Source organism: Meleagris gallopavo, chromosome 3 (assembly GCF_905368555.1).
Source record: "Meleagris gallopavo chromosome 3, MGAL_WU_HG_1.1, whole genome shotgun sequence".
Taxonomy (NCBI): domain Eukaryota; kingdom Metazoa; phylum Chordata; class Aves; order Galliformes; family Phasianidae; genus Meleagris; species Meleagris gallopavo.
The window spans coordinates 35,128,958-35,156,815 of record NC_139406.1 but is presented as its reverse complement, the minus strand read 5'-3'; the positions used below and the strand labels follow the sequence as shown (position 1 = coordinate 35,156,815).

Sequence of the window (27,858 nt, the reverse complement as noted above, 5' to 3'; positions counted from 1 at the left end):
CATTCTACTTCATGTTCACACAGTACTTACCCATTGGGATTGTAAAAACAATAATGAAAAGAGTTCAACTCAATGCTAAATAAGAAAGTTTGGTTTACAGTGGTGGCAAAGAAGCACAATTGATTGCATCTAATATCAGAATCCATGAAATACAGTGAAAATGGAACCAATTACGTTTTTAGAAATTAAACGTGTGAAGTAGAGAGAAACTCTCATCTGGAGGTCCTCTCATGGTCAACTTCCTTTTCCACCTTTCCAGATTCAGCAGTGCTTGGTTACATGAAAAACGTTGGGAAGATTTAAGGAGAAAAGAACAGAATATAGTTCCATTAATATGATGGAAGCAACTGCTTAGTACTCTGTCTCTGTTTTGTATCTCTTCTCTTTGTTTATTCTTCATGGTAAGAGACATGACATTTATTTATACAGCACTTTCCATTGTTGCTTGCAATTCCATTGTTCTAATTGCTACGGAAAAAAAATGTGTAGCTTCTGTTTCTTCTGTGTACTGTACTTAAAATATTAATGACATATGACAGTTCAGTTATAGCTGGTTCTACAGCAGAAGCACTTACAGTACAAAGAAATTATGTTCTTCAATGTGGGCAAGAGGTTTCCTACAAAATTTTTGTTCAAGTAGCCAAAAATTTGAAAACATGAGTACTTCTAAACTAGAACGTAAACAGTGATTTTATCATTAAGAGATTCTTTTTTCTTTTGAAAAAGTGATGCTATGGATCATTGGATATGTTCTGTAGAATGTCAGTCACTTTCAGCCAAGAGAGTTTTAGGGTTCATTCATTTGGCCTTCTGCTTTGGAAGGTTCAAAATTAAGTTTTCTAGTTTACATCAATAAATTACAGGTAAAGAGAAGAATAATTCTTATCTCTTGCCCATTTTGTTCAGGCAGATTTTCTTCTGGTGCATATCATTTGATTTTAGTGATTCTTAAAAGTGATTCTCAAATATCATTTCTGATTTTCCAGCAGTGGGTTCTATACTCCCTCTGCTGAGCAGTTTAGATAGACAGAAATGAAGCCTAGTGACAGCTTGCTTCTGAGCACTACTAAAACTAGGGAAGAGCATTCCACTGTAAAGATTCAGAAAAATGCAGTTGAATGCTTAATAGAATAAGTGATATTCATGCTTTGATTACTGTGGTTTTTGCATGTAACAAGTTTGAGTTTATTTTTAATTAGAGATTCATATTTATCAATTTCTGTGTTTTTAATAGATCATCTGTTATTGTGCTAGCAGCTAGATATAGTAATGAATGACAATATGTTTCAAGTAGCTTAATTTTTTTGGTCTAGTAAACCATGGCTAATACTACTGATATAAAAAATGGCATCAGATATTTTAGGTGTGTGAGAGTGAGAGCACAAATATCAGTTAAATACAATATAGAAAATATATGATGTTTCACTTCAGAAAATTAAATATTAGGAAGTCTAAATTGACGTTTTCAAAAAACTAAGATGCAAAGAATCAGGGCACTGCAGATGAAATTCCTTCTGCAGTATTAATGTAGCCAGATGGCACTTAAGAAATATGATTGAATTTATTTTTATCTATTAAATAGAAAATATAGAATGTACAGCCTTGTAGATTAATATTGTGGTAGAAATCATATCCTGACTTTCTGCTGCTTGATTTAATGTTCTCAGTGTTTGGCGTTAGTTTTCTGTGTAATGCTTACTGCATTTCAAATAATGAAATACAAGTAATTTTACAATGTAGCTGTGTACCTCATAAAGTCTATAGGAAAAATTTGAATTATTTTAAAGAGAAGGAGATCAGGAACTTACTTTGTTTTGTTAACAAGCTGCTGATCACAGTCTCTCCCTCCTGTTTCATATATTACGGAATATAGTGTGGCACATTATTTTCAGGATGATCTTTTTTCTTGGTTATCATGGTTCAAAACCCATTCTACTGACAGAAGTCATTGTAGTGTAAAAATCTCAAGACTCTCTTCCTTTTTTGCACAAGATTTGCACATGACTTCAGTGAATTGTTTTGAATCATTGGAAATAGAACAGCAGACTTAGACCCTGTAGTTTATTTAAGCTCTTACTTTGACCTCTTTCTTCAGTTCTAGATGTTTGGTGCTCTGCATCTTGAATTTCTATTGATTGGCTTACTGCTTTCTCTTGAGCTACTGCTTTCTTTTCTGGAAGATGAAGTTTGGAGTTATTTTTGTGTGGGGCTTTATCATTTGGAGATCTCTTTCACCATTTGGAGATCTCAGCAGCGCTAAAATGATGATCATTTGAATCTGCTCTTTTGAAGAGAGGTCTGTTTAGAAAAAAAGCCGATGAGAAGGAATCATCATAATATAAATCTATATACCATGGGGGCTTATGTGAAAGAAATTTAGCATATTTTCAAATAAAATGTGATGAATGTGTATCTATTAATTGCTATATTACATGCTCAAATGAATAATCATTGTATTTTAAAGACTTTATGTTCAAAATTAAGCTCATTACAAGTAGATATGTTTGTTTGAAGTACTCTCTCTCTTATCCTGTCAGCTTGACACTTCTGGAGGAAATACTCTGATAGTCACATGGTTTTAAAATGCTTAGAAAAGTAATATAATCAAAGCTATAAGACTAATTTGTCTAAAAGAAGAGTGTCATAGGAGAAAAGTATGTTGAGAGGTATGTTGTGTTTGATTTAGAAAAATCAAGTAGAGAGGATGTAGTTATTTTCACAGGATCCTGAGATAGTCTTTTAAAGATATATGTAAAAAGTCACTTGCATTACAGATTGACAAAACCATAGTTTATAAAGCTATATTCTACTGAACAAGGACAGTTTATCTCTGTGAGACTCCAGAAATATCTGTGAAGAGTGCATAGTTTTTCTCTTTGCCTTGAGTACTTTTTGAATTTTGTATTTTTATTTTTTCTTAAAGGAAGCTGCACCTACAGAATCTCTGCTTAACTGGCAAGACTATGAAGGACGAACTCCACTTCATTTTGCTGTTGCTGATGGGAACGTGGCAGTTGTTGATGTCCTGACCTCCTACGAAGGCTGCAATGTGACATCATATGACAACTTGTTTCGAACTCCTCTTCACTGGGCAGCCTTACTTGGTAAATTGAACAATGCCAAAGTCTTTTAATAATTCATCGACTGCAGTATTTAATCTCTGTATCTGTTTTTTATTTAATTCCAGCATTTCATTATAGTCTCTTAAAACAGTAATACTCAGCTTCTGCTAGACCAGTATTAGAATTTTGTGTATAGAATATTATTTCAGCCTTAGATTCTCCAAAGCATTGTAAAATATACATTGCTTCAGCAGGCTATATATGCTCATGATTTAAGAGAAGCTAGAGTATGTGAGATTTCTTGCATGTAGCTTTGTTCATAGGTTTAAAAAAGAAGTTTCTCTGGAAAATAGCACTGAAAAAACCTGGTGCTCTAGAGCAGTAGTCTCTGAAGAGGAATGCGTGCCCAAGACAATGTGTTGAAATGCATGAAAAAAATAGCCAAACTTACATTTCTTTTTTATCTTAAAAAAGGTAGAAATTACACTTTACACCGTCTTCATGTCAGGACAGTCCTGTACAGTTCAAAAGACGCCCTGAGGGAAGTGTTGCTGTTCCACAATGCAGAGAGGCTGCCTGTCATATAATTACTCATTCATTTGCTTTCAGCACATTGCAATGTATTGCGGTTTCTGTGTACTCAGTGAAGTTGGTTTACAGGTTATATTATCTAGTTTTTACTAAACAACCCGCCACAATTAGACAAGCGATTTAAAAAGATTCCTGCAACGTAACTGCAGGTCAAAGATAATGCTGATAATGTCAATACAAGCAAACAACAAAAATGTGGCAGAGCTTGTGCATCTCCTACTGCTAGTACTCTTTATCAGTCACTTTATGAGGAAAAACAAAAATAATCGTATGTGACTAGAAGTTGGCCCCAAAACTTAGAAATAATAATTAAGACTATTTAAAATGTGGATTGACATTATTGTTAACACTGATTCTCGCCCTGGATGCCTCAAGCTAATAGTCATAAGAAGCTATGGTGATTAACAAGACATTCAAAAGCTAAGCAACAAGAACATGAAAATAAACCTCTACAATTTTTTCAACAGTTTCAAATCATATGATAATCCACATACATAGTGCTTTACAAAATTTCACTAAACTTTACAAGAAAAATGCAAAGAATTAGGGAAGCACTCATTCTGCCTGCTATGGTAAAAAATGGCTGAAAAAATGCTTGGAAAACAACATGGCATCAAACTGGAATGCTTTTCTTTGTCAGCAAATACTATAGAAAATGTTGCTGAGGATTTGAAGAAACTGATATTAGAGTAAGGTATACAGTGTGGGAGGCTTGCAGTACAGTTGAATGAAATTACAGATGTTTCTGTCTCAGCTTATGGTATTTGCTAGATTCTGTTTCAGTAATGAAATTGACAGAGAGCTAATGTTTTTGTGAGCCACTAGAGGGAAGATGTACTGGAAAAGATGTATTTTCAACAGTAAATGATTTGATAAAAGCAGTGCTTATGGAAGAACTGTGTAATTACTTATAGTGTGGCTTATTTGACTGGAATAAAAATTGATTTCAGGGTGTAGTTGCATAGCTAGTATCACACATGAAATTCATTCACTGTATCATTCATATTCATGCTATAGTGGCAAAGAATTAGAAATCTGAAATGCACAAAGTACTACAGAGTAACTCGTCCATGCATTTAATTTTATAAAAACAAGACCTCTAAATAGTAGAATGCTCTAAAATGCTTTCTGATGAAGTGGGAAGTGGCCGTGAAGTTATTTTGGTTTTCTCCTCACAGAGTGCGTAAGAGGCTTGTTGAACTGTGATTTGTCAATATGAATAACCCATTTCTTGAGCCTAATGACTTATAATTCTGACTTATTATATCAGCCTTTCCTCCTTCAATGAGATATTAAAAATCTTGAGTGGTTAAAAAATAAAAAATAAAAAAAATCAGTGGATAATCTCATCAACCTTTGCAAAAATTCTGGGGTTAAAATTACAAGATCTGCTGATTCTTGCTGAGACTGCATGCTCATTCCTGTTACTAACTCCTCGATTCTAGAAATTGTGTTTTCTTTCTTTGCATTACAATTCAATTGTTCAAAGACAATTTTTTATTGCATAATATACTATGGAATTGGAAGAGTGCAATTGAAGACCTTGGGAGAGGAAGTTAAATAGTTTGTCTTTAAACAGGCATAGTAAAGGGAGAAATACTGGTGTTTCGTATTATCGTAGAAAAAATCAAGTTGGAAGAGGTCTCAGAGCATCAAATCCAACCATCTGCTGTAGGAATTGTCAACTATGAAGTCAGAACCAGATTGCTCAGGACTTTACACAGGGCAAGTACTGACTACCTTTGATGATAGAGACTGCAAGAGCCTCTTTGGGCAATCTGTTCCATTGCTTGACTGTCATCAGGTATAAAAATTCTCTCAGCCTTTCTGCACATGGTGCTGTTCCGGCCCTTTTCCCATCTTGGTGGCCCTCTGATGAACTCGCTCCAGTTTAAAAGCTCATTTCTTGTACTGGAAAGCTCAGAAGTAGGGATAGTATTATGAATATCTTTGTGGTCCTCTGCTGGATTCAGGCTAATTTGTCAATGTCTTTCCTGGGTCAGCAGGCCAAAGCTTCCAGATACAAGTACTCAGTAGAGGGCAACAATCAACGTCTTTCAATATGCTGGCTGTGTTCTCGTTAACACCCGGTTGTGGTTGTCCTTACCATTCACTGGGGCTGACTGCTGTTCTGTTCAGCTTGTCCACCAGGACCCCAAGATCCATTTCTGCCAAGGTCCTTTTTATCTAGCTGCTCCGCAGACTTGTATCACTGGCTGCATTATTACATTTCTTCAACATTATGCTGCTGTTGTTACAAAAAACAGATGAAAAGATCAGGTTTGACTTCTCAGGAAATCTTGCTCAATTCTCAATAGTGTCTTCTTTAAAAGACACTGGATGCAATGACTTTATTGAGAGAGTAAAGAAAGTGTTACTGCAGAGGCAAAAAGTAACTGCAAATATTACCTCTAGCTCTTCCCCAAAACATCCAGTTTGTTTTTTTTCCCCCGTTTTATGCTATTGCTGGCTCTTCACATAAGGTTTTTTTTTCCTGTTTAGATTACTAGCCCGAGACTCAGATACTCTGTAAATTACAATGTTGCATATATGAATTCTGTGCTCTTTGGCTTTACAGTTTACAAAACCATACGTTTTCAAAACAGCTAAAAATAGATATAAATAAATACTAATGAAAACAAAATGCATAAAAAGACAGGCACAAAAATAATACCAGTTGAAAAATTGACTTCCTAGTTTCCATTCTCCTCAGTAGAAGAAGAAAAAATAGATTGTCTGCTAGATAAAAAGAAAGAATCCAAGCACTCTCACTCATTTTAACAAACTTCTCCTCGTGACCCTTTGGGATGCAACAGACAAAGAATGTCAATAAAAGAATCAAATTGCTCACTGGAGCAAGTTACTTTGCAGCTTCCGTGACAATATATACATAGTTTGAGTATGGTTTTTGTTTTTTGGTTTATTGTTTTTATTGCTTTTTTTTTTTTTTTTTTTTTAAGGATGTTTTCAAATTTGCATTTGGATTCAAGTTGATATATTGAATTTTCTCAGGGAAATTGTGAAACATTGTAAGTGTCCTTGGATTGGTCTCCCAAAGAAACAATCATTATTACCCGTTTCTGTCCAAGAAGCAAAATTTATTGTGTTTTGAAATTGATTGCGTTTGAGAGGTTTTGTCTGTTGGAAAAACAGATTGTTTAATCAATGTGGGATAAAGTGGTAGGATGTGCCAAGACCACCAGGGTACTTTGTGAACTTCATGAGATCTCTAGGTGGCATATGTCTATGGCGAATTTCTCACTGACAAATCTTGATTAATTTTTAACATTCTTTTTGAGATGGATACAGAATTACTAATATAGATCTCAAAGAGTCTAGGATGTTATTAATTGATCTTAATAATAGGACTTTTTAGACAGTGCAGGGACACAGGCGCAACAACTACTCTGTTAAAGCTGGTGGGTTGTTCATGACTGGTTCGCATGGCATTGTTGCTCTGGTTACTTTTGTCAGGGTACATGCAAGCGTCAGCCAAGTTACAGCTCTTCTAAATAAAAATATTACAGAAATGATAGTTCTTGACTTCAAGAATTGAGTTAGGATGTTTATCCATATTGTATGAGTTTGTTTACTATTGCACCAAGCACAATTTTTTTTTTTCAATTCCCTCAAGTCTTTCTTCTTACAGATAGATACTGAATAGCTTTTCATCCTTTTTCACTGAGGTTGACTATTTTCTCTCATTTCTTCTACTTCTGTACATATGTAGTCTGAAAATGGCATTCCACAACAGAAGATTTTTACATACTAGATTTTTAAATGCTACATACTACATCTGTTACATAGCTACATTCTCTTATTGTCAGTGTTCTCATTAAATAGCCTACTGCTAGTAGAAAGCTTTACCTTTTTCCTTTATTCTAATTTATGTCAATTGTGGAAAAGTAACAACCTGCAAAATAGACTGTTTTGCTCTCACATGAGACACTGGGAGTTGGAGTATTTTTATGTGATTTATCCATATAGTATCGTATTTAAAATATTAAATTATTAATTTATTCTCTGAATGGAGTATATGACTAAAAGAACATGTAAGAAAGGATCAGTTTATTTTAATGTTTATGTACTCCATTGTCTTGCATTTTTTCTGTCTGTGAAGTGGATATAAAATTCAACCATTCTCCCCAAATTTTTTCAGTTTTTAATCTATGGACATTCAAATCTGTCTTAATGGAAGGAGTTATGTGTGTCAGTCTGTTGTTTATTGCAGATATGGCAGCTAGCAGCAGTCTATGCTCCAGATTCTGCTATAGACCTTCGCTTGAAATTTTGTTGGCATAAAACCTAAATTAGGAATCCACACTTGGATTATGGTCAAATAGTATCAGTCTTTACGGACTGTTCTACTTCTGATTGCCTGTCATTCAGACACAGCATCTTAGCTGAGTTATCTGAACTTTCTCTGGGCTTATTCACCTCATTCAGTATAAACTTAATCTTTCAGATTTCTGACCAGCTACTGCTGGTTTCGTTGTTTAAGGAAGTGCTCTAATGCTGTCCTTTAAAAGAACAAAATATTTGTCACATGTTCCTATCCGTTTGTCATTCTGATTTACAGATGCTCCTCAGAAATGAGGATGCAAAATGTGGAACTGGAACACTGTCAGGAAGAAGGTGCATGCCATGCTTCATAGTTCCAATATCTAGACATATGATTCTCTCTTAGTTTTTAGATCATTGTGGCTACAATACAAACACTGTTTATTAAAGTCTATTCATTTTCTATTTTTTAATAGAGAAGTGTTTAGGGTTTGATAAACTCATGTTATTTTTTTGCATTTTTTCAGGTCATGCTCAGATTGTCCATCTCTTATTAGAAAGAAATAAGTTTGGAACTATCCCATCTGATAGCCAAGGTGCAACACCTCTGCATTATGCTGCACAGAGCAACTTTGCTGTAAGTATCACACACCCAAAATGGAAAGTAAATGTATTTTGCTGAAATATTTATGATGTAATAAAGTGAGTTGTTTTTGACAAGTCGTATAAACAGTGTCAGCACAAGTTTAACTCAGACTTTTCCTAGTAATGTGATATAAATGTTGTTAATTTCAAATTATTATATATAAATTTTAAAAGTAAATTGCTTTACAAAGACTTTTTGCATATTTTTGCATCAGAGCATGCAATAACCACTTATGTACTTTAATGGAATGGGAATGACAGCTACTATTTTACAGTACTTTTGCTTTTTAAGATTGTTCTTAGCAAAATCCAAACAGCCAAATTCTCATATTTTTGGTAGGAAACGTAGTTTTTGTCCAGAGCCTAAGCCATTCTATGATGTGGTAGAGTTAAGTCAAAAAAGCTAGGAGTTTTAACATTTTCTGGCTGTAGGTACTGTAGTGTAGTTCTCAACCTCTGGAACTTAAAAAGACTTCTTTTGTACTGCTGTTTCTCGTATTAGAATTATGCCATGCGTAGTAAGAGCTCCAATATGAGTTTTCTTCAGTTGTATTATTCACGTTCTCCTGTTACAAAAAGGATTATCTGGTGTCTAATTAATGTACTTATGTAGTAATGCAGCTTATATTGTACCATTTTCTTAACAGGGGTACTAATTTGGATCTTTCTTGCCTTCTGACCTGTTAATTTTCAGAAAATTTTAGCGTCTTGGAGAGTCATTCCTTTTATGGGTACTACTGTGTACTACTTCAAAAGACAACTGATCAATGTACTGATAGCACAGCTGCCAGGCCTCTGTTTCCCTGTGAAACTGGGGGAGCTTTTGGTTTTTTGTTTATTTTTGTTTGAAGATGGTCTTAGTAAAAACCCGCAGAGTTTTTTGTTTGTTTTAAATTCAGACTTTTATTGGAGCACATCTGTTGTGTGCATTTTTACAGAATGTTTTATTGATGCTGATTATTGTCCATTATTAAAATGTGGTATGTAGAATTTGTGTCAGACTCACATGCCTGAAATATTTATCTTGTGAAAGCCTTTCTTTCAAGTCTGAGTCAGACTCTCAAACTGGGAATGATCTGTGGGAAACATAGCGATAATCCAGTGATTTTCCTCTTGTGCTTTTATCTTTTTTTTTTTTTTCTGTATTGGTACATTCTTTATGAAATAATTTTTCATACTGGCTTTCTTTTTCTGGGTTTGATTTAGTTGTATGAAACATTTTCATTATGTTGCTCTCTTTTGATCCCATCAACCAGCCAAACTATGACATCTTTAGGTTTTAGGGGGAAGCAAAGGAGATGCTGGAATCAGATATTCTTTTGTAATCTTGTGTACTTACAATGAATTTACTGTTTTGCATCTCAGATGAAGAACAAAACAGGAGAGTCTCACTCCAAGTCTACAGGCCTCTTTGAGCTGATGATGTGATCCCAGAACTGTTGCTTATGCATGCCTAAATTATGCCTGGAGCTTCTCTCTTTTTTTTTTTTTTTTTTTAAACTATGGTTTTTTTTTGAGCATCAATATTTGCTGTATTTTTTCTAATAGATAAAAATTCTGGACTAGCTCCCACCACTGCTTTCCATATACAAAGTCAAACAATTGAAAGGACACTCATCCACGTTTGTTTTGGCGATAGCATCCATATGTTTATGGTTTCAGAGCCACATTATTGTTCTGTTCAGACTCCCCAAGTTTACAGAGACATGGTTTGTTTCTCAGTTAAAATGAGATGTTTCTTTGTCCAAAAGAAGAAGATTTGATCTTTTCTGTTTATTGTTAATATTTTGGTAGCGCTCTTTTACTGAACTCAATATCTTGATCTTTGTCGTGTTTTTCCTCAGGTTATGTACGCACTCTAATATGACCTCTTTGTTTTTTTGGAGACCAGAGAAACTTAGCTGCCCATTCATCTAAGTGAAGCATTTACAAGACTTACTTATTCCCACTTATTATATAGGGAATAGCTCTAGAAGAAAGGTTTCTTAGTATAAGTCCCACATAGGTCGCCCAAAGGTTAGGTGGTCTGTGTATCCCACAGAAGGTCCAAACATTGTTTTTTAAATTTCTGAAATCCATGTGTGAAGGCAGGTGCTTTAATTGTATTGATCTTGTGTGCAGAATCCAGAACTAAATTTTCTTCTTTTTTTTTAAATTTTTATGGAGATGTCCATGATATTATGTATTTTGTTTTTACATACTTGTGTAGATTGACCTGGTAAGTGAATATGGATACCTATGTCTTATTTTTCGAACATATAGTATTTCTCATAGATTGTTGATAGCAGAGGATGGAAGTATCCAGGTTTACTTATTTTCTTTGCTCTTGCTTTTTAGCTTTGCTAATTTTTATTTTGCTTTCTTCACATTTTCAAAATACAGGTGATTTTTTTCATAGCAAAATGCATGTAAAATTAAAGTGATTAGATACTTATATCTTTTCTGATTTCTTAATGACCTATTTCTTATTTCATTCCATTTTAGTTTTCAAGCTGTGTTAAATTCAATTTGGAAAAGAACTCTTACAGCAGCATGGGATTTCTTCCACTTCTTTTTTTTCCTTTAGAAATTATAGGGGGAAAAAAAAGAAGTGTTGCTAAAAGAAAGGTAGATTTGCTGAAATATAATGGGAAAATAAAATTACTTATTTCTGTTTGTAAGATGTGTGCCTTGGTATTGAAAAGGTCCAGCCCTTTCATTTTGCAGGATTTCAAGCAGTGCAGGGTTCTGATAGTGTGCTGAGCTGTTGGTCTCGTGAGTAGCCATCTGTGTTTGAGCTGTGATGGTGGTTAGTTAAAAAAAGCTATAAATCTGTGCTGGTTTTTTTTGTGGAAGGCTTAATGCTTACTTTCCTCATTGTTTCTGCCTGAGCCCTTTTATTGTAAACTGAGAGTTCAGGTATGAACCCAAATTCACAAAGCTGTTAGGATCTTAGATCACTTTAACATAAAATGAAGAAGCAATTACCTATTTACAGGGATGAAATCATAAATAGTAACTGAAAAAAAAAAAGAAAAGAAAAGAAATTGACTGGTCAGTTGGGCATAAGTGATTCTTGAGTAAATGTTTCAGCCAAGACTTGATTGTAGACAAAGACTCTTATTCTACCAGAGCTCTTTTGAGATCACGAGGGAAAGGTTTAAGTAACACTAATGCTAGAATACAAAAAATAAAATGAAATAAAATATTAAAACTCACTTTTCATTTTTGTTAGTTGGCTTATCTGTGACTATTAACAGATGCGTACCAGCTGTTACATATACAACATTTGTGAGCCATTAGATAAGAAAAACCTTTCCCTGGTTTTTCTTGCAGCAGTGATTTCCTCCTTCCCTTTCTTGTGCAGTGTGACTTCTTAAGAATTTATCAGAAGGTTAAGTGAGTGGACTTGTATGCTGAGAGCTTAAAGCTAACATGACACTTGAACAAATAATTCTTCAAATTAAGCTCTTTATATTAAAGATTTTAGTTGTGATAATTAGAAAGTGTAGACTCAAGTGTAAAAAAATTATTTATTTATTTTATTTACTGTGTTTCAGTAATTGTTAACCTGATAGTATCTTAAATATTAGGAAATGTATTTGTTTCTTTTGAAGTTCTGTTTTGTTGGGTTTTTTTGAATGGTTAAGTTAGGCAAACTAAAATATTTACTTCTGTAGTCATACTCAGATTTAAATTAAAAAAAAAAATTGTAGCAGGAAAAGCATTTTGAAGAAAAAGTATTTTAGAATCATGGTATTATTACAGTAATATCTTGATAAGCCAAAAATATTTTTCCCATTTCCCATTACTTTCTTCACAGCAACTGCAGTGTTTCACTTCCTCATGATGAACACATGATATTTGACACTAAAAAGAAAAGAGTAAGAGATATATGATAGTAGTTAAGGATGTGGCTATGAATGCTGAAGAGGAAAAGGGCATAGCAGCAGAAAATACAGTCCTCCTGTTGAGCAGATACTTTTATGTAAACATAAAAAGGAAAAATGAAAGCTTTTATTTGTTTCATGGACAGCCAAACGAGACAACATTGTTTCTTGTTGTCACAGATTTCTTACAGTATTAATTCCAACAGTATGTCTTTTTAGGAAACAGTTGAAGTATTTTTGAAACATCCTTCTGTAAAAGATGACTCGGATCTTGAGGGAAGAACTTCCTTCATGTGGGCAGCTGGGAAAGGCAGTGACAACGTCATTAGGACTATGCTGGACTTGAAACTGGATATTGATATCAATATGACAGACAAATATGCTGGGACAGGTAAGATACTTTTCAATGAAGAACCATTGAATGATTCCAATTAGTGTGATTTTCACCAAATAAAACATGCTGTTAGCTTCTGTATTAATCTTTTCGTAGGGATGTTGCTGTGATGGTATATTCCAAACAAGAAAAAAAATTGTGTAACAGTTTTTCACTTTTCTCACGTATGGCTTCTATTATAATTTGAATTACATGAAATGGTAAATAAGTGCAATATCAAAGTTTTGTTGTTCAGCATTTGAAAAATAGCAAGTATGACTATCACTTGCAATTTGCAGTTTTCACTTCCTTTAGTTATAAGGGTCTTTACATCTTCAATTTCAGTTGCCATAAAATTCTGTTTATAAATCTGAGTTCTTTCCTTACAAATGAACACACCTCAAATTAGTCTTTTCACATTATGACAATTTTGTAAGTTGTGAGTTAAAAGAAAAAACACTGTGACAAACAAAATGTCTGACATCTCTGTCTTTCTGTCTGATGGCTCTGTGGACTACATACTCAACCATTTTAGCATTGTTTCATCTTTTATTAGTGCTGCTTGTACTTGCTGCTATAAGGGATAGGTCCCTTATAAATGCCTTTCAGTATTTCAGATCTTAAGTACAGTAATGTTGTAGACAGTGTGCAGACCTCCTTATAAGGGAGCTGCTCTTTGCGAACAGTACTTGGAGACTTTCTGAAATTATTCAGGTGTGGTTTTCGTGGTTGAATAATTCAGGTGGCTTTTATCTACCAGGGTTACACCTAGCAGTAATGCCTAATCGCTTTCTAATCCTGATCTTGCTGTAGGACTTCAAGGCAGTTAATGGATGTTCCATTTACTTGAAGCTGCCACTGTATAGAGCACGCTAACAGTCTTAAAGTTCAGAGCTATGCCGTTCTTCACTTGCTATCAAACAGTCTGAATTTTACCACTATGCAAATGTGTGCAGCAGGGAGAACTTTATTATAGTGAGCTGTAAACTTCAAAGGAAGCCCACCAGTAAATCACTTTCTAATTGCAGACCTGATTTTTTTTCTGAAGATTTGTAATCCTTCCCAAGTTTTGGTGGGGGAAGAGTAGTATTGTAATCTAACAGGAAACCATGGAGTAATAGAAAATATTGCACATGGCTGTGCCCAGGCTGCAGTTGCTGAGGAGAGTTCAAGTTTGTGTTTTGCTGACTTTTGTGCTGAACTCAGTTAAGCTCAGTCATATTGTTGCATTAACGTAGCTTTTTGCATTTACTTAAAAAGAGCAAGTTCTCCATTCAGCTCAAGACTCTGCTTATTGTGTAGGAGAATGACACCAAGGGAAAGGAATTTCCCTGTTCGCAGAGATCAGCGCTGCAGGAGCATTACAGGGGCAGCTTTATAGCTCTGCCGTCACTGCATACAATGGTGAGGGCTCTGTCTGTCCGACGAACAAAGGTCCCATTGTGAGCAGCTGGCTGGGGAATCTCTTCAGTCACCGTGACTCCATCACAGAAAATTTGGCTTACAAGAAAATACTGAGCACAAAGTGCGAAACAAGATGCCTGCGTCAGAATGAGTGATAGAGGGGAAGAAGCAGCCAAGCTGACACAGCAGCTCTTTTTCTCTTGCATTGTTATACACACCCCATGTGTCATCGGATTGAGTGGTTTACTGCCTTTGCTTTCATAAGAAATGCAGTACAAAAACCAGAACCTAAAGTTTACTGTGAGGTCAGAACATGAAGACTAGGCCTGTCCAAATACATAAAGCTGCAGGGACTTCATTCTGGTCAAATTTCTACTTATAGCCTCCCACTCGCATAGCTAGTGCAGATCTTGCTTTCACGACTGTGGTAAATGTCCATATGAGAGGTTTTTTCCCCATGATACCTGCAACAAATGAACGTTAGGATCATTGTAAAAGCAAGATTTCAATTCTAAACACAGCACTAGTCATATTGTCTCAAGCCACCCATTGCTTGTAGGAAGTTCCTCATTTGTATCACAACCCAGTCACTATTGTTGGGAATCAAACCTATAAGGCCAGTATGAACAACCTGCACTTTTTAGTAGCATCTGCGTGGCAGATTATGCTGGGCCACTGTTTCATAAGCTGTATGAAGTGGTGTCAGTGATAAGCAGTGTCAGGCAATTACTAAAAGCATGGCAGTTTGACATTCTGGACATGGTTCAAGAAGTAATTCCTTCTAGTATCTTGTAGTAAATCCTTTCTAGTGGCCTTTCTGTGCTATGCCTTTCTGTGCAGTGCCCCTGATGGATCCTGACTGTGCCTGTCATAACTTGAAGCAAGAAGAGGGATGCAGGTACTGTGTACAGCCCCACATCTTGCTTGTCTGACCAGACTGAATAATGACCAAATTGGAGCGTTTGTGAAATTTCGTGGGAGAATAAGAATGCACTGCACAAACTCATCGAATCATAGAATGGTTTGGATTGGAAGAGACCTTTAAGATCATCTAGTTCCAACCCCCCTGCTATGAAGTACACTTATAAATTGCATGTTTTTGTATTTCTTTTCTGCATACTTTGTACGTTGTCATCGCTGAAGTAGTTTATATGTTAGGAGGTGCACCTCTGAGAACATAGATCATTTTATTCAATTGCTAACTGTTGGAAATAATCCAAAGCATTTTGAAATCAATTTGTAACTAAAGTAAGTGTCCTCAATTTGTCTGAAATCTCGTTGTGTGTAGTTTGTCTTTCCTTCAGAAAGTACCCTGAGTTGGTTATAGTGGTATTTCTGCATTCTCCTCAACCACAGGCTGCAATACCAGCAGTTGCATCAGTTAGTAACTTCAGTCCTAAGACACCATGTCTTTACCTCTGTGGTCTCCGTGTTATTTGTTGATTTAAGTTTAGTAAAGTCTGCATGCATTTAGAGATGAGAAGACAAAAAGAAGAGTAGGGTTTTCTGCAAAGTCAACTTGCACAGTTTATATTCAATAGAACTTCATATACTGTAGGGGTGGAAGGAAATGTGGTATGTTTAAGTTCCTTCTGGTACTTAAAGGGATATAAGCAGCATGCTAATCAAGTTTTCACACGATAGGACAAAGGGAAAGAGAGGAGATTTAGATTAGATGTTCAGGGGAGATTTTTTAAGTGAGGGAGTGGTGAGACACTGGCAGGGGCTGCCCAGAGAGGCTGTCATTCCCCATTCCTGAAGGTGTTCAAGGCCAGATTGGATGGAGCCCTGGGGCAGCCTCATCTAGTGCCTGATATAGTGGTTGGCAATCCTGCCTGTGACAGGGGGGTTGGAACTAGATGATCTTTGAGGTCCCAAACCCAAGCTATTCTGTGATTCTGTGGTTTGTCCATCAGTTTTTTCCTGAATGAGCAAGGAGTTGCAGGTACTATGCGGAGATGTAATGGCCTTTCTACATAGGTTTATGTAAAATTTTCACCCGGCAATTCCGGAAAATGAAAAAGAGGAGTGGAGAAAAACAGCTGGGTGGTTATCTGGAGTTAGTTTTAATTGAGACAACTTTGCTTGTTTGAAAGAAAAAATGGCATTTTCAAAAAAGGTTCAAGAAATAATGGAAGCTTTCTTCCTCTAGAAATGGGCAGCTTCGTGTCCATTGGGTAATACAGTAAATGCCATGGAACAGAGACAGAAGTAGTTCTTACTGTGCTCTCTTAATATATTAAGCAAAAGCTGGTAAGCTTACACAAATCATAAGCATAAGCCAGTCCTGCTACTGATAAGGTTAAAATTCACATTTCTGCAAGTTAAAAACATGTCTCAGAGCTAACATTATTTTCTGCTTACAGTGCTGTAGTGCTTGTGCTTAAGGAAATGTGGTTCAAGATTGCCTATCACTCACTACGGTTCTTCAGCTGCTTGTTTTTCAAAAGCAGCTTTTTCTACCAAAATGATCAGAATTATCTTTTGATTGTTCTAACTGTGAACCTCCAAAGCTCACGGTATTGTGTACTCTTTTTCCTATTGCATTTTTCTTTCAGCGTTACATGCTGCTGCACTTTCTGGCCATGTCAGCACAGTGAAATTGCTGTTGGAACGCAATGCACAGGTGGACGCTTTGGATGTCATGAAACACACTCCACTTTTCCGAGCCTGTGAGATGGGACACAAAGAAGTGATACAAACGCTCATTAAAGGTCAGCTGTTAAAAAATTTACGAAACTCTTTGGATTTCTGATATTCTTTTATGTAGGGCTGTGAAATTAACAGCATTGCTGAGCAAGAATGAGAGTAGAAAATTACTCCTCTAAAAAAAATACTGTCTGTAAGTACCCTGTGAGGAACAGTATTAGAAAATAACTAGAGGTTTTTCAGAGCAGTGAGCACAAAGACTGGCAGAGTTAAAAAAAAAAAAACAAAAAAAACAACCAGGGATAGTTCCTTGCACAGCTCTTTTCTGTTCAAGCCTGTTCAAGAATGTTCTAATCTCTCCAACTGCCACTTCCCTCAGCAAGCCATTGTTTTTGGGGGGTTTTCTTTTCTTTTTTTTTTTCTGCTTTCAATGAATAAGATCAAATTAAGCTTTCTTCTGAGACAAAGAATTTGTAGTCATCTTTGGAAATTTTTTGACTATTTAAATTCATGTTCATCTTTAAGGTAGTTATCAAAATCTAAATCATTAATACTTTCCCATAGTTGGTTTTTAGAAACAGTATTTTATTTGTAAACAGAAATAAGACAGTGTACATAGTTCTAAATAATTATAGAAGCTCTGTTGAACTGCAAGATATACGGTGAACTAACAGCGGTACCTTAGGTGCAAAATTCTTTCATTTTAATCACACAGAAAAGTTCTTCATGGACTGGAAGCAGTCTCTCTACTTGAGATATTTACCCATTTGTTGTCTGGTGAAGTATGTAGACTAACAAAGTACACATTTTCTGTCAAATAACCTTTGTTAGTGAAGGTTGCTTCCCTCTGTTCTTCGCTGGACAAATTTTAATGCCCTATTAAGCTCTTACTCTAACCCCCTGTGGTATATAGTTTTTATGAATATAGTAAGTTTGGGTGACCAGAATCTGACTTACAATTGATTAAACTTTTTATGATATAAACAGCCATTCTTGATGGTTAATTAGAATTTAAGCAATTGTGGAGGTTTGTTTTTGTGATGAGTTTTTGCATCATTTCACAAAGAAATTATCTGCATAAAAGAGCTTCAGCAGCATGCTTGGATTAAAAAAAAAAAAGAAAAAGAAAAAACTTTTTTCAAAAATCATTCTTACCTTGTGCATATTTGATCTTGTCTGTTTTAGAGGTTTAAAAAGAGGTTATGTCTAAGTCTGATTTTCAAAAGTGATTTTGTCATTAAGGAATTTTCATTTAAAATTAATAGGCCTGAAACAAGTAACATCTAGATTTTTCAAGGCTATTTGACAGACGTGAAGTTTCCAAAGTATCTGAGAGGATGCTTAGGATTTTCTAAAGTTGTTAGATAGCTGATCCTGACTGAAATTACTTCATTGCCATTTCAACTTGATTTAGGTAATAACATGGATGTTGCATTCTGAAGTACTTCTCTGAATTGTCAGTTTGCCAAAGAAGTTATAGTTGAACATAAACTTATTCTTTGCTTTCTCTTACTTCAAAAATGTATTTGTTGTTATAGGAGGAGCAAGAGTAGATTTGGTTGATCAAGATGGCCATTCACCCCTTCACTGGGCAGCCCTGGGAGGAAATGCTGATGTGTGCCAAATCCTGATAGAAAATAAAATCAACCCTAATGTGCAGGATTACGCAGGTAGAACACCTCTGCAGTGTGCTGCATATGGAGGTTACATCAACTGCATGGTAGCGTTACTGGAAAATAATGCAGATCCAAATATTCAGGATAAAGAGGTATGTTGTCCTTCACTGGGCAATTTCATTAAGTAAGTTTAAAATAACTATAAACATAAAAGTCATCCTGTTTTCTGGGTTGCTGAAACATTTTTTCTGCTTATTATCATGAAAGGAGATGTATCCTGGCATAATTTTCCCTGTCTTCACTTCTAAACTCTTGAATGAAAAAATAATGGTGTAATATTCAGCATGAAATGAAGACTCATCTTTTTCCTTTATCATTTTTGTCTTTGCCTTATCAAAGTGTGATCTTACGAGGAATCATTTTAAGGATCTTATTTTTTAACTTGTACGGTTCCTTATTAACAATTGATATGGGAATGTGATTTTATAGTTTATAGCGTGTTTCTTCAGCATGTGTTAGCAAGATAGAACAAGTAAGATATTGCAAGTGAGATTGCAGAAGAACTTCTTCAATTATTTATTTGTATATAGTTCTTCTTGATGGGAAAAAAAAAGAAAAACGGTTTGTTTAAATGTTCTTTTGTGTCATTTTTCAAACAGTAAGTGAAATTAGGAGCCAGGATAATTGTGCAACATATAACAGATTTCTTTGTTACTTGACATAATTTCTCTGAAGTCAGTAGAGTTCCATGAGTCCAAATAATTTCACACAAATTGTTAAATTTTTCTCTAGCTATTCATTGTAGGGCATGAATAATTCCAGGTAATGGAGAAGTGTTGTTTATTATGGGTTCTCCTGAATATACTGCGAATATTTTCTAACCCTGCTACCAGCTTCACGTGGCATCATCTTGAATATAGGTGACAACAGCTTCAGGCCTCCTTATTTCACACAGAGATATTGCAGCATAATCTTCAGCACTTGGAGTTCAAGATGCAGCTTGTTTGCACTGAACTCGGAACTTCTTTGTGTTATTATGCGGTATCCAGTTTTCTAACTGTTTGTTAAATGGGGAGTTTAAAAAAGCAAGATGCAGGTATAGGAGATATACCCTTGAAGTGAAGTGGAATAGCTGTGTTTTGTTGATATTAACAGACCTTTAAGTATTCACAGTGCAGATACCAGCCAGGAACTGGCTGTATATACAGCCAGCTGCTGTACTGAGTATTGTGAGCTGGACTTCTGCTTCATGAGAGAGAAATAAGACTTCTGAGATCAAGCTCTTTTTGGAAAGACAGCTGGAGTCATTCTGCGTTTGTCCGAGCTGATAAGCTTTCCTCAGACTTCATCAGAGTTTGATCTCCTTAATAATTCTTTGTCTTGTTGCACTATTTTAGATCAGCCTAGAAAACAGTCTGAATGACAAAAGTTGTTGAGAGCTTCTTCAGAGCAAGGGCAGCATAACTCCACAGAAATCCACTCCAGAACTAGTTTCCTAATGCTATTTTTTCAGCCACTTTAGATGGAAAAGCTCTAGTGTTGTAATGTAGTTTAAAAAGAAAAAGATATCTGATTTCATTTTTAAGTGATGTACTCTTATTTTAACAAGGGAGTTGTTGTAGAAGAATCAATTTGTCCTTTGTGTCCCGAAAAGCATCAAGTTACAATATGATTTGCAACTGTTATTGTGGCATGATAGAGATTGGGAATCGTATGATTCTTTCTTTTTTTCCCTCTATTGTCTACAGGGAAGAACTGCTTTACACTGGCTCTGTAACAATGGCTACCTTGATGCTATAAAGTTACTGCTTGGTTTTGATGCTTTCCCTAATCACATGGAGAACAGCGAGGAAAGGTATTATTGGTCTGAATGAGTCATTTTCTAATTTAGCAAAAATGCTACCTATTGATTTAAATGTTTATTGTTCAGATATTTTCACGGTGTCATGATTGTCCTAGTATGTAAAAGGAATGCTATAGCTTCAGGCTTCAGTGTGAGGAGCTTTTATAATGCGAAAAATCTCTTGTTTACGTAGACATCGCAAGCTTAAACTTCAGCTTTTTATACTTTTGAACACTGAACTTGTGGACATTTTTGCAAGTATTTTTACACATTCTACTCTGGTCTGAAATATTAAGCATCTTTTTCATTTTGATGAAGTTGGCAATGGATATGTATGATGAAAAGATGAAAATGTTAGAGTACACTGGAGTTTCTCTTATTGGTAGGAATACAGTGAGAAGAAAGCAAATGGAAGAAATGCATTGTTACATTTTAAAATAGTGATTAACTGTGTTCTAAAAGCCTGGGTGGGTGGGGTTTGGGTTTTTTTTCATTTTCTTTTTTTTTTTTTTTTTTGTATCTTGTAATCATAAAGAGACAGTAAATTTGCACCTCTTTTCTTTGTGTTTCATTGACACATAAATAATTTTTTTTTAAGTGATTTGAGTTATGGAGTTCAAATTAATCACCTGACCATGAAGATAATTAGTGTTAGCAGAAATTTATGATGTCTTTTTAGAGTAGATGACCTCGTTCTAATCATAAATAAAATTATGATCAGTATGTCATGTAGATTTGAATATTTCTCAGTTTTAAATAATTTAAATACATTTAAGGCCCATATTTTAGAGCTAAACTGGAGAGTCCCTTCCTTATCCCAGTTAATTACTTTCTTTCTCCATCATTTCTCTTTTGTTCTCTATACCAGCTACTCAGATCGCTCGTGCTGTTGTGTTTGTTCTCATTTTTAGCGAGAAACAAATGAAGGTGTTAAGTCGTTCCTAAGTAGTGTCAATACTGTCTAGAAATTTTTTATAGAAAATTAAGTAAACAGTTGTAGTTAAATTATTCTTAAGAAGTGAGATGAAAAGACAATGTTTTGCTAGGAAGGATGCCATTCTTACATTGTAGAAATGGACCAATGATACTCAATTGTTAGGAAAATACCTTAGCTGTGATGTTACTGTAGTCATTCAGTTACTATCTATTTTGTTTACCTTTTGACATTAATGTGTGTTCGTATATAAGCCTTGATTACTCTGGATATAACAAGCAGCATTCTGAATGGGCACTCTTAAGCACTAGTCCATGTGCAGAAAATAACAGATCTTCAATATTTCTAGATGAATCAGTCTGTAAATATAATTTTCCTAAAACATGTGTTATATGGATAATTTGTGCAATTGCCTCTTATTAGACAACTACAAAACCTTATTTTGTTGATAAAACCTTGTTTTATTTTTAAGATAGTAGAAGTCTGGAAAATAGAAAGGAGTGTCAGGTGACTATTCTCAGAAGAGAGTGAAATGACCTTGTGGATATGGTTTATCTGTAATTGGATGTAAATGCTTTTTTACTGAATTACAGTTTCACAAACTGGTATATTTTTCTGATATATCTATACAAGGATGCTGTTCTTGCTCATGTCGAGCAAGATGAGATACTAGTTCAAAATTCAAACCCAGCAGTTAAAACTTGTGAAAAGATGGAGCTAGGATTGCATCTAGGATTTTAAGTTGCCCAGTTGCTTGCAGATGAGTGACTAATTGTTGGTGCGAGGGGGTGGTAGGTTTGTTGTTTTTTGCTGGATTTGATAATCCAGCTGTATGTCATGAGTGCATCAAGTAATGCTAAATTAGCTGCTGCTTGACCACCTTCGTGCTGGATTACATGTAACAGCTGTTGGGTGATGTCTTCTGTGTGTGTTTTGCTATGAAGCCAGCTTGATTCAAAAGCTAACTGGTTTAAATAACCAATGGAAAAGAAAATTGTTAATAGGCTTTGGATTGACACAAGCAGTGGGTGATTGTGGTAATATACATGAGCAGCATGGGTAGTGTCTGGTTATACACACCTCTATTTGGATTTAAGTGATTTCTTTATCTTTTTTATTTCTTAAGGTAGCTTGATCAACTGGGTCAGATAATCCATGTTTAAGAATATAAGTCTGCATGACTGCAATCCATAATACAATGCATCGTTTTGGTACATGCATATTCACAACATTAAGTTTACTTCAGTATCTCCTGTACATGTTAACTAAAATATTCAAAGCTAGCTATACTTTAAAAATGTCACTTTCTGAAATGAGGTTCTTTCTGAAGTATCCATTCTTGGGTTATCAAAAATCCGTAGCTATTTAAATGCTATCAACACACCTTGACATACAAATTTTCATGTTATGTCATTGTCTTTATTCCCGCAGACACTTCAGTTCAGATACTGTTAATCCTTCCATCAAATCATTGCTGTGTGGCAAGTCCAATTGTGCTCTTTCTGTCTGTTTTTCTTTGCTTACCAGCATTGTGTCCTAGCAAGTTACCATCAAGAAGAGCCCTAATTTTCTCAATCACATGCATTGACACTTACTGTTTGAAAGCCTTGCATTATATGGTCTTGATTATGATTTGTGACTAATAATTCTCCACTACAAAATGTCTTTCCCTAATGCTTCAGTGTTGGAGAGGGGGGCAGGCACCTTTTGCACCTATCCAGCAGTGGAAATTTGAGGAATTTTTATCCGAAAGTACTTAGACAGGTTTGATGCTATTTAAAAGCAAAGGCATTTAATATTTTTATCACACATGTTGATTTGAAGGCAGGCTTAACTAGTACTTCAAAAAAAAAAAAAGCTATCCATTAAAGTAGGTTTAATACTGTTCTTTGGTCAGCTATACTGTCCTCAGTCATTATTGTAGAAGCCAAGCTAGATCTGACAGTAAATTCTCAGAACTTAAATAGATAAGTAAGTAAGACAAAGTATGTTTTGTTTTGCTTTTTACTTAGATAGTGTCTCAACATATGAACCTTACTAACTTCTTTGTTTGCTTAAAACAGTTAATAATAATAACAACGTGGATAGGACTACTGCACTTAGTATTGTTTGACCCCCTCTACGTTAGGCAATTAAAAGCTTTAAACATGATCAGGGTGTGCACCATGAGCAAGACAGGAGAATAATGTTTAAAATAAGAGCAGTGGTCTTCTGAAAACAGTACTTCAGCAATTTTCAGTCTAGAAGTTGCCTTATTATGAAGTCAACATGAATCTCATAACGCAAATGCACATTATGATTAGTAATCCAATTCATTGTTAATTGTTGTGTTTTTGTTTTTTTTTTTTAAAGATACACTCCACTTGATTATGCCTTGCTTGGTGAACACCATGAAGTGATTCAGTTCATGTTAGAACATGGAGCTCTCTCTATAGCTGCCATACAGGACATTGCTGCTTTCAAAATTCAGGCTGTTTATAAAGGATATAAAGTTAGAAAGGCTTTTCAAGAGAGGAAGAATCTTTTAATGAAACATGAACAACTGAGAAAAGATGCTGCTGCCAAGTAAGTCTGAAATTCAAAATCTATTCTAGCAAATAGACATTTGCCGTAAGTTTCTATATGCACGTGTATGATTTTATCTATTACTGATCATCACTTATTGTTCTTATTGTAAGATTCACGAAACTTGCAAGCGTCAAATGGAGGTTTTTTTTTTCCATAATGCTACATATGAAAACTGTTTTCCAGATAATCCCGCATTAAATAACAATATTTATATAATGTACAAGTGAACAAGGCAAAATACTAAAGACTGGAAAACTAGCACATTAACATCATTAATCTTTAACTGATAATAAGTTTTGGAAAACATTTATCACTATAGAGTAATGAAAACAATCATTGGCCTCACGAGTCTTTGATAAAAGTTTTGAAAATAAATTAATAAGTATATGAAGAAAATAAATTAGATACTTGGAAAAGCCTGATTAAATAAGGCTTAACTGTTTCGTATGGGAGGCTGAGCTTTTCTAGAAAACTGAACTCCTTCCAGATTTTATTTGCAACTTCTGTCTTGGCAGTATAATACACTCCAGTGAGATTTTCTGCACTAGAATTAGACTGTTATCATGAAATCATTATATTAGATTATAAATAACTACCATATGCAATTCAGATGGTTGTTTTTAAGACGTGTCGATTCTGATTGAACTGGAGTAGCAGAAGGACAAAATTCTAAAATGTGAAAAAACGTAAATGATCATCAAAATATTCTGATAGGTTAGTCTTTTTCCTTAAGATTCACCGTATAAAAAGAACAAATTAGCACACAGTTTCTCTTAAAGAGATCTGATTCTGAAATAAAAATTATGAATCTGAAAATATTTCTAGTAATTTTGGTGTAATATTTCTACAAAATAGTCATAGTATTTGTATAAAGAGAGTTCATATTAATGGATAGACAGTAATCATTGAACGTAGAGGATTTTTTCTTACTTCTGTGTATCTTAGGCAAAATCAGCTGCAGAGTGCTGTATTTCAAATGAATTAGCTTGGTGCTCTGTACATCTGGCCAATCTGACCTTCATTGGGTTTGAGTGCTGCTACCATATTGGTTACAGTTGATTAATGCCCATTAAGAATCAATGCTAGAACTTCTAGTTAACTAATCTCTTGCTCACATCTTTAGATCCTGAAGTTGTAACTTGCAGCCCTCCTACTATTGCATTTTCTGAAGTCAGTGTAAGTCAGAAGTTTGGAGAATCTGTCTTTGAAAATATCCTTAATATCTTATGTATTTCTTCAATTTTGAGAACTCTGCTTCTTGCTGTGTGATCACAACTGGCTTTACCAAGTTGGAGTAGTTTTACTCTTTGCGATGACAGTCATTTTTAGAAGTATCTGTGATACCCCATCCAACACATTAAACAAGAAGGGTTTGCCTGATGGAAATTTGGGAATGTTTTTGTAATTGTTTCCCTTTGTGAGTTTCTAATGTACTTTTAAAACTTACTAAGCTGTTGTTGATTTGTTTGAAAAGAATAGAAATAAAGTTTGTGTACCAAATACCATAAAAACAGAATTAAAATATAATTGGAGTGTACAAGCAAATCAAGTTGTCACATAACAAATCTTATTTAATTGCGATTTTATGATCTGTAATAAACTGGAGGGGATATTATGCTGTCATCATTTCGCATATCCATCTGTGCATTCCACAGTTAAACTTGGCCAGGGCGTTGTTACATACAAACAAATAATATTCCTATTCATGTTTAAAAATCTGCTCTCCAGATAAAAGTAGACATTATGTGCAAATCCAGAATGATGGTGAATGCCTAGATTGAAAACAAACAAACAAACAAACAAAAAAAAATAGCCTGCTTCAGAGACATACTGGGAGAGCTGCATGGCTAAGCAGAGAAGCTATGACAGAATTTAGATGTAAAAAGGCAGTATGCCAGAGGTGCAACCAAGGACAATCTACAAAGGAGGAGCTTAGCATCACTTGCGTACATAAGGATGGCATCAGGAAAGATGAAACTCAAAGTTGAGATTAAAAGGAATAACCCAGACAAGGAGCTGAGCATCTGCCTTTACAGTGATAGTAAGAGTCTTAGCAAGGAAAATGTGGGCCCATTGCTGAATGGCATGTGTGATTTGGTGAGAGCAGACACAGAGGAGGTGGAGATGCTCAGTGCCATCTTGTCCGCAGTCTTTCCCAAGGTCTCCCAAGACCCCTGTGCTTAGAGAATGCTTCAAGAAGGAGGAGAGCTGCCAGAAATGAATGGGGACTAAGACAGGGATTGCTTGAGAGAACTCAACCTAGACAAATCAGTCCATAGGACCAGATGAGCTGCATTTAAGATACTGAAAGAACTGACTGGTGTCCTTAAAAGACCACTGTCAAGCATCTTGGAAAGGTCACAGAGATCAGGAAAATTTCCCCAGTGATGAGAGGAAAGTAAACGTATGGAATTTCTATGAGATTTATACTCAAAAGACTGAAGTGTATGTTTTGCTTTGTTTCAATCTTCATTAGATGTCAAATGATGTTCAATAGCTCAATAGATGAAATTCAACACTAGAAACAGAAGCAGAAAAGCAGGCTAAAATACTAAAAGAACAGTTTAGGGACTAAGTGGATGAATTAGATGATTTCAGATCATTTTACCTGATAAAGTTCATCTTGTGCTATTTAGGAAACTAGCTGAAATAATCTTAAAATTGCTGCCTTTAAAATTTGTGTGGGACTTGCTGGGCTAACGTATCTGTGAGATTAGCAGAATGTCTGCTTCATCTAAGAGTGAAAGAATTGCAGGATTATTAAGATTGGAATGGAACTCTTAAGGTCATATAATCTATCCGCACCCTTGTTCAAACAGAGTCATCTAGCCCACGTTGCTCCAGGACCTGTCCTGTCAGGTTTTTAATACCTCTGCAAACAGAGACTCCACAGTCTCTCTGGGCAATCTGTTCTCTGAATCTTGTCTTCTCCAGGCTGAGCACTCCCTACTCTCTCAGCTTTTTCTCATGAAAGATGTTTCAGTCCCTTGAGCGTCTCTGTGTTCTTTTCCAGGACTCATTACAGTAACTCCATACCTTTCTTGTACGGGAATTAAGTAATTGTGTTATTTCTGTGTATCAGAAACATAACAAAACAAAAATTAATAGCAGTCTTGACTTTGCTAAAACAAATTGTGTCGATTCAATGAGATTTCCTTTTGTACCATAATAACAAATTTTGCGGCCATGGAAAAATAGTAGCTGCCATTAAAATTTGCCTGAAGTTTTACATTTCATTAGTAAATCAGGGCAGTGTAGCTTGAATGAAACCTTGACTATGTGGTGAAAAACTGCTTAGGAGAACATACACAGTGTAGTTCATAATGGTTCAACCTTAAACTGGAAGTATATATTGATTAGAATCTCATACACTGCAGTGTTTTAACTTAAGAATTAAAATGTTAGATTTGCAAATAGTGCCAAGATGCAGAAGACTGCAAATATGCTGAATTCTAATTTAGAATGTGTTAATGCAGATGAGAAATGACAGTGAACACTAGGAGGTCAGGTAAGGACAAATGCACAGCTCTACACATGCTTTTTAAAACACACGAGACCATATTAGCAAGAAATAACTATTTATACAACAGGAAATATAACTCCTTGGTCAAGATAAAGCCTCAACTGTGGTAGAACCACAGCTGATGATGTATATCTGCAGTTGTGTTTTTTAAATTAACAACTTCTGCAAGGATAACTCTATCCATATGTTCTCTGGGCATATTGACATGTTTTAAACTTAAAATGTCCTCCACAGAGTAGATAGATCAAAGCATTGTTAACAGAATAGAAATGATTGAATTCATTTTAGCAGAATTAAAAAATCAAAGCATCCCTGTGTCTTCACAAATGCTTAAGGCTGAAACTGTTCCTTTGCAGATGCCAAAACCTTGATTTCTGCTCTATCACTTTTTGCAATGCAATACAAATTTATGACTCCTAAGGACAAAATTCTGTTGCAATTAATGTGGACAATTTCAGTATATTATCACTGTAGCTGTAGTTGTCTAACTTTAGAGTCCA

General features: G+C 35.2%; 1 protein-coding gene across 3 annotated transcripts in view; it reads left to right on the top strand.

Annotated features, from left to right (window-relative positions):
* The window catches only part of INVS (inversin), an 82,683-nt gene that overhangs the window by 38,578 nt on the left and 16,247 nt on the right, over positions 1-27,858 (top strand). For 2 of the 3 annotated variants that reach the window (XM_085220620.1, XM_085220621.1), the window contains 7 exons: positions 2,924-3,104; positions 8,462-8,571; positions 12,668-12,839; positions 16,784-16,939; positions 18,413-18,642; positions 20,239-20,345; positions 23,620-23,832. In XM_085220620.1, coding sequence (XP_085076746.1) covers positions 2,924-3,104; positions 8,462-8,571; positions 12,668-12,839; positions 16,784-16,939; positions 18,413-18,642; positions 20,239-20,345; positions 23,620-23,832 — 1,169 coding nt within the window. Of the gene's footprint in view, positions 1-259; positions 402-2,923; positions 3,105-8,461; positions 8,572-12,667; positions 12,840-16,783; positions 16,940-18,412; positions 18,643-20,238; positions 20,346-23,619; positions 23,833-27,858 lie in introns of all 3 variants that reach the window. The other variant, XM_019613891.3, reaches the window with a different exon arrangement.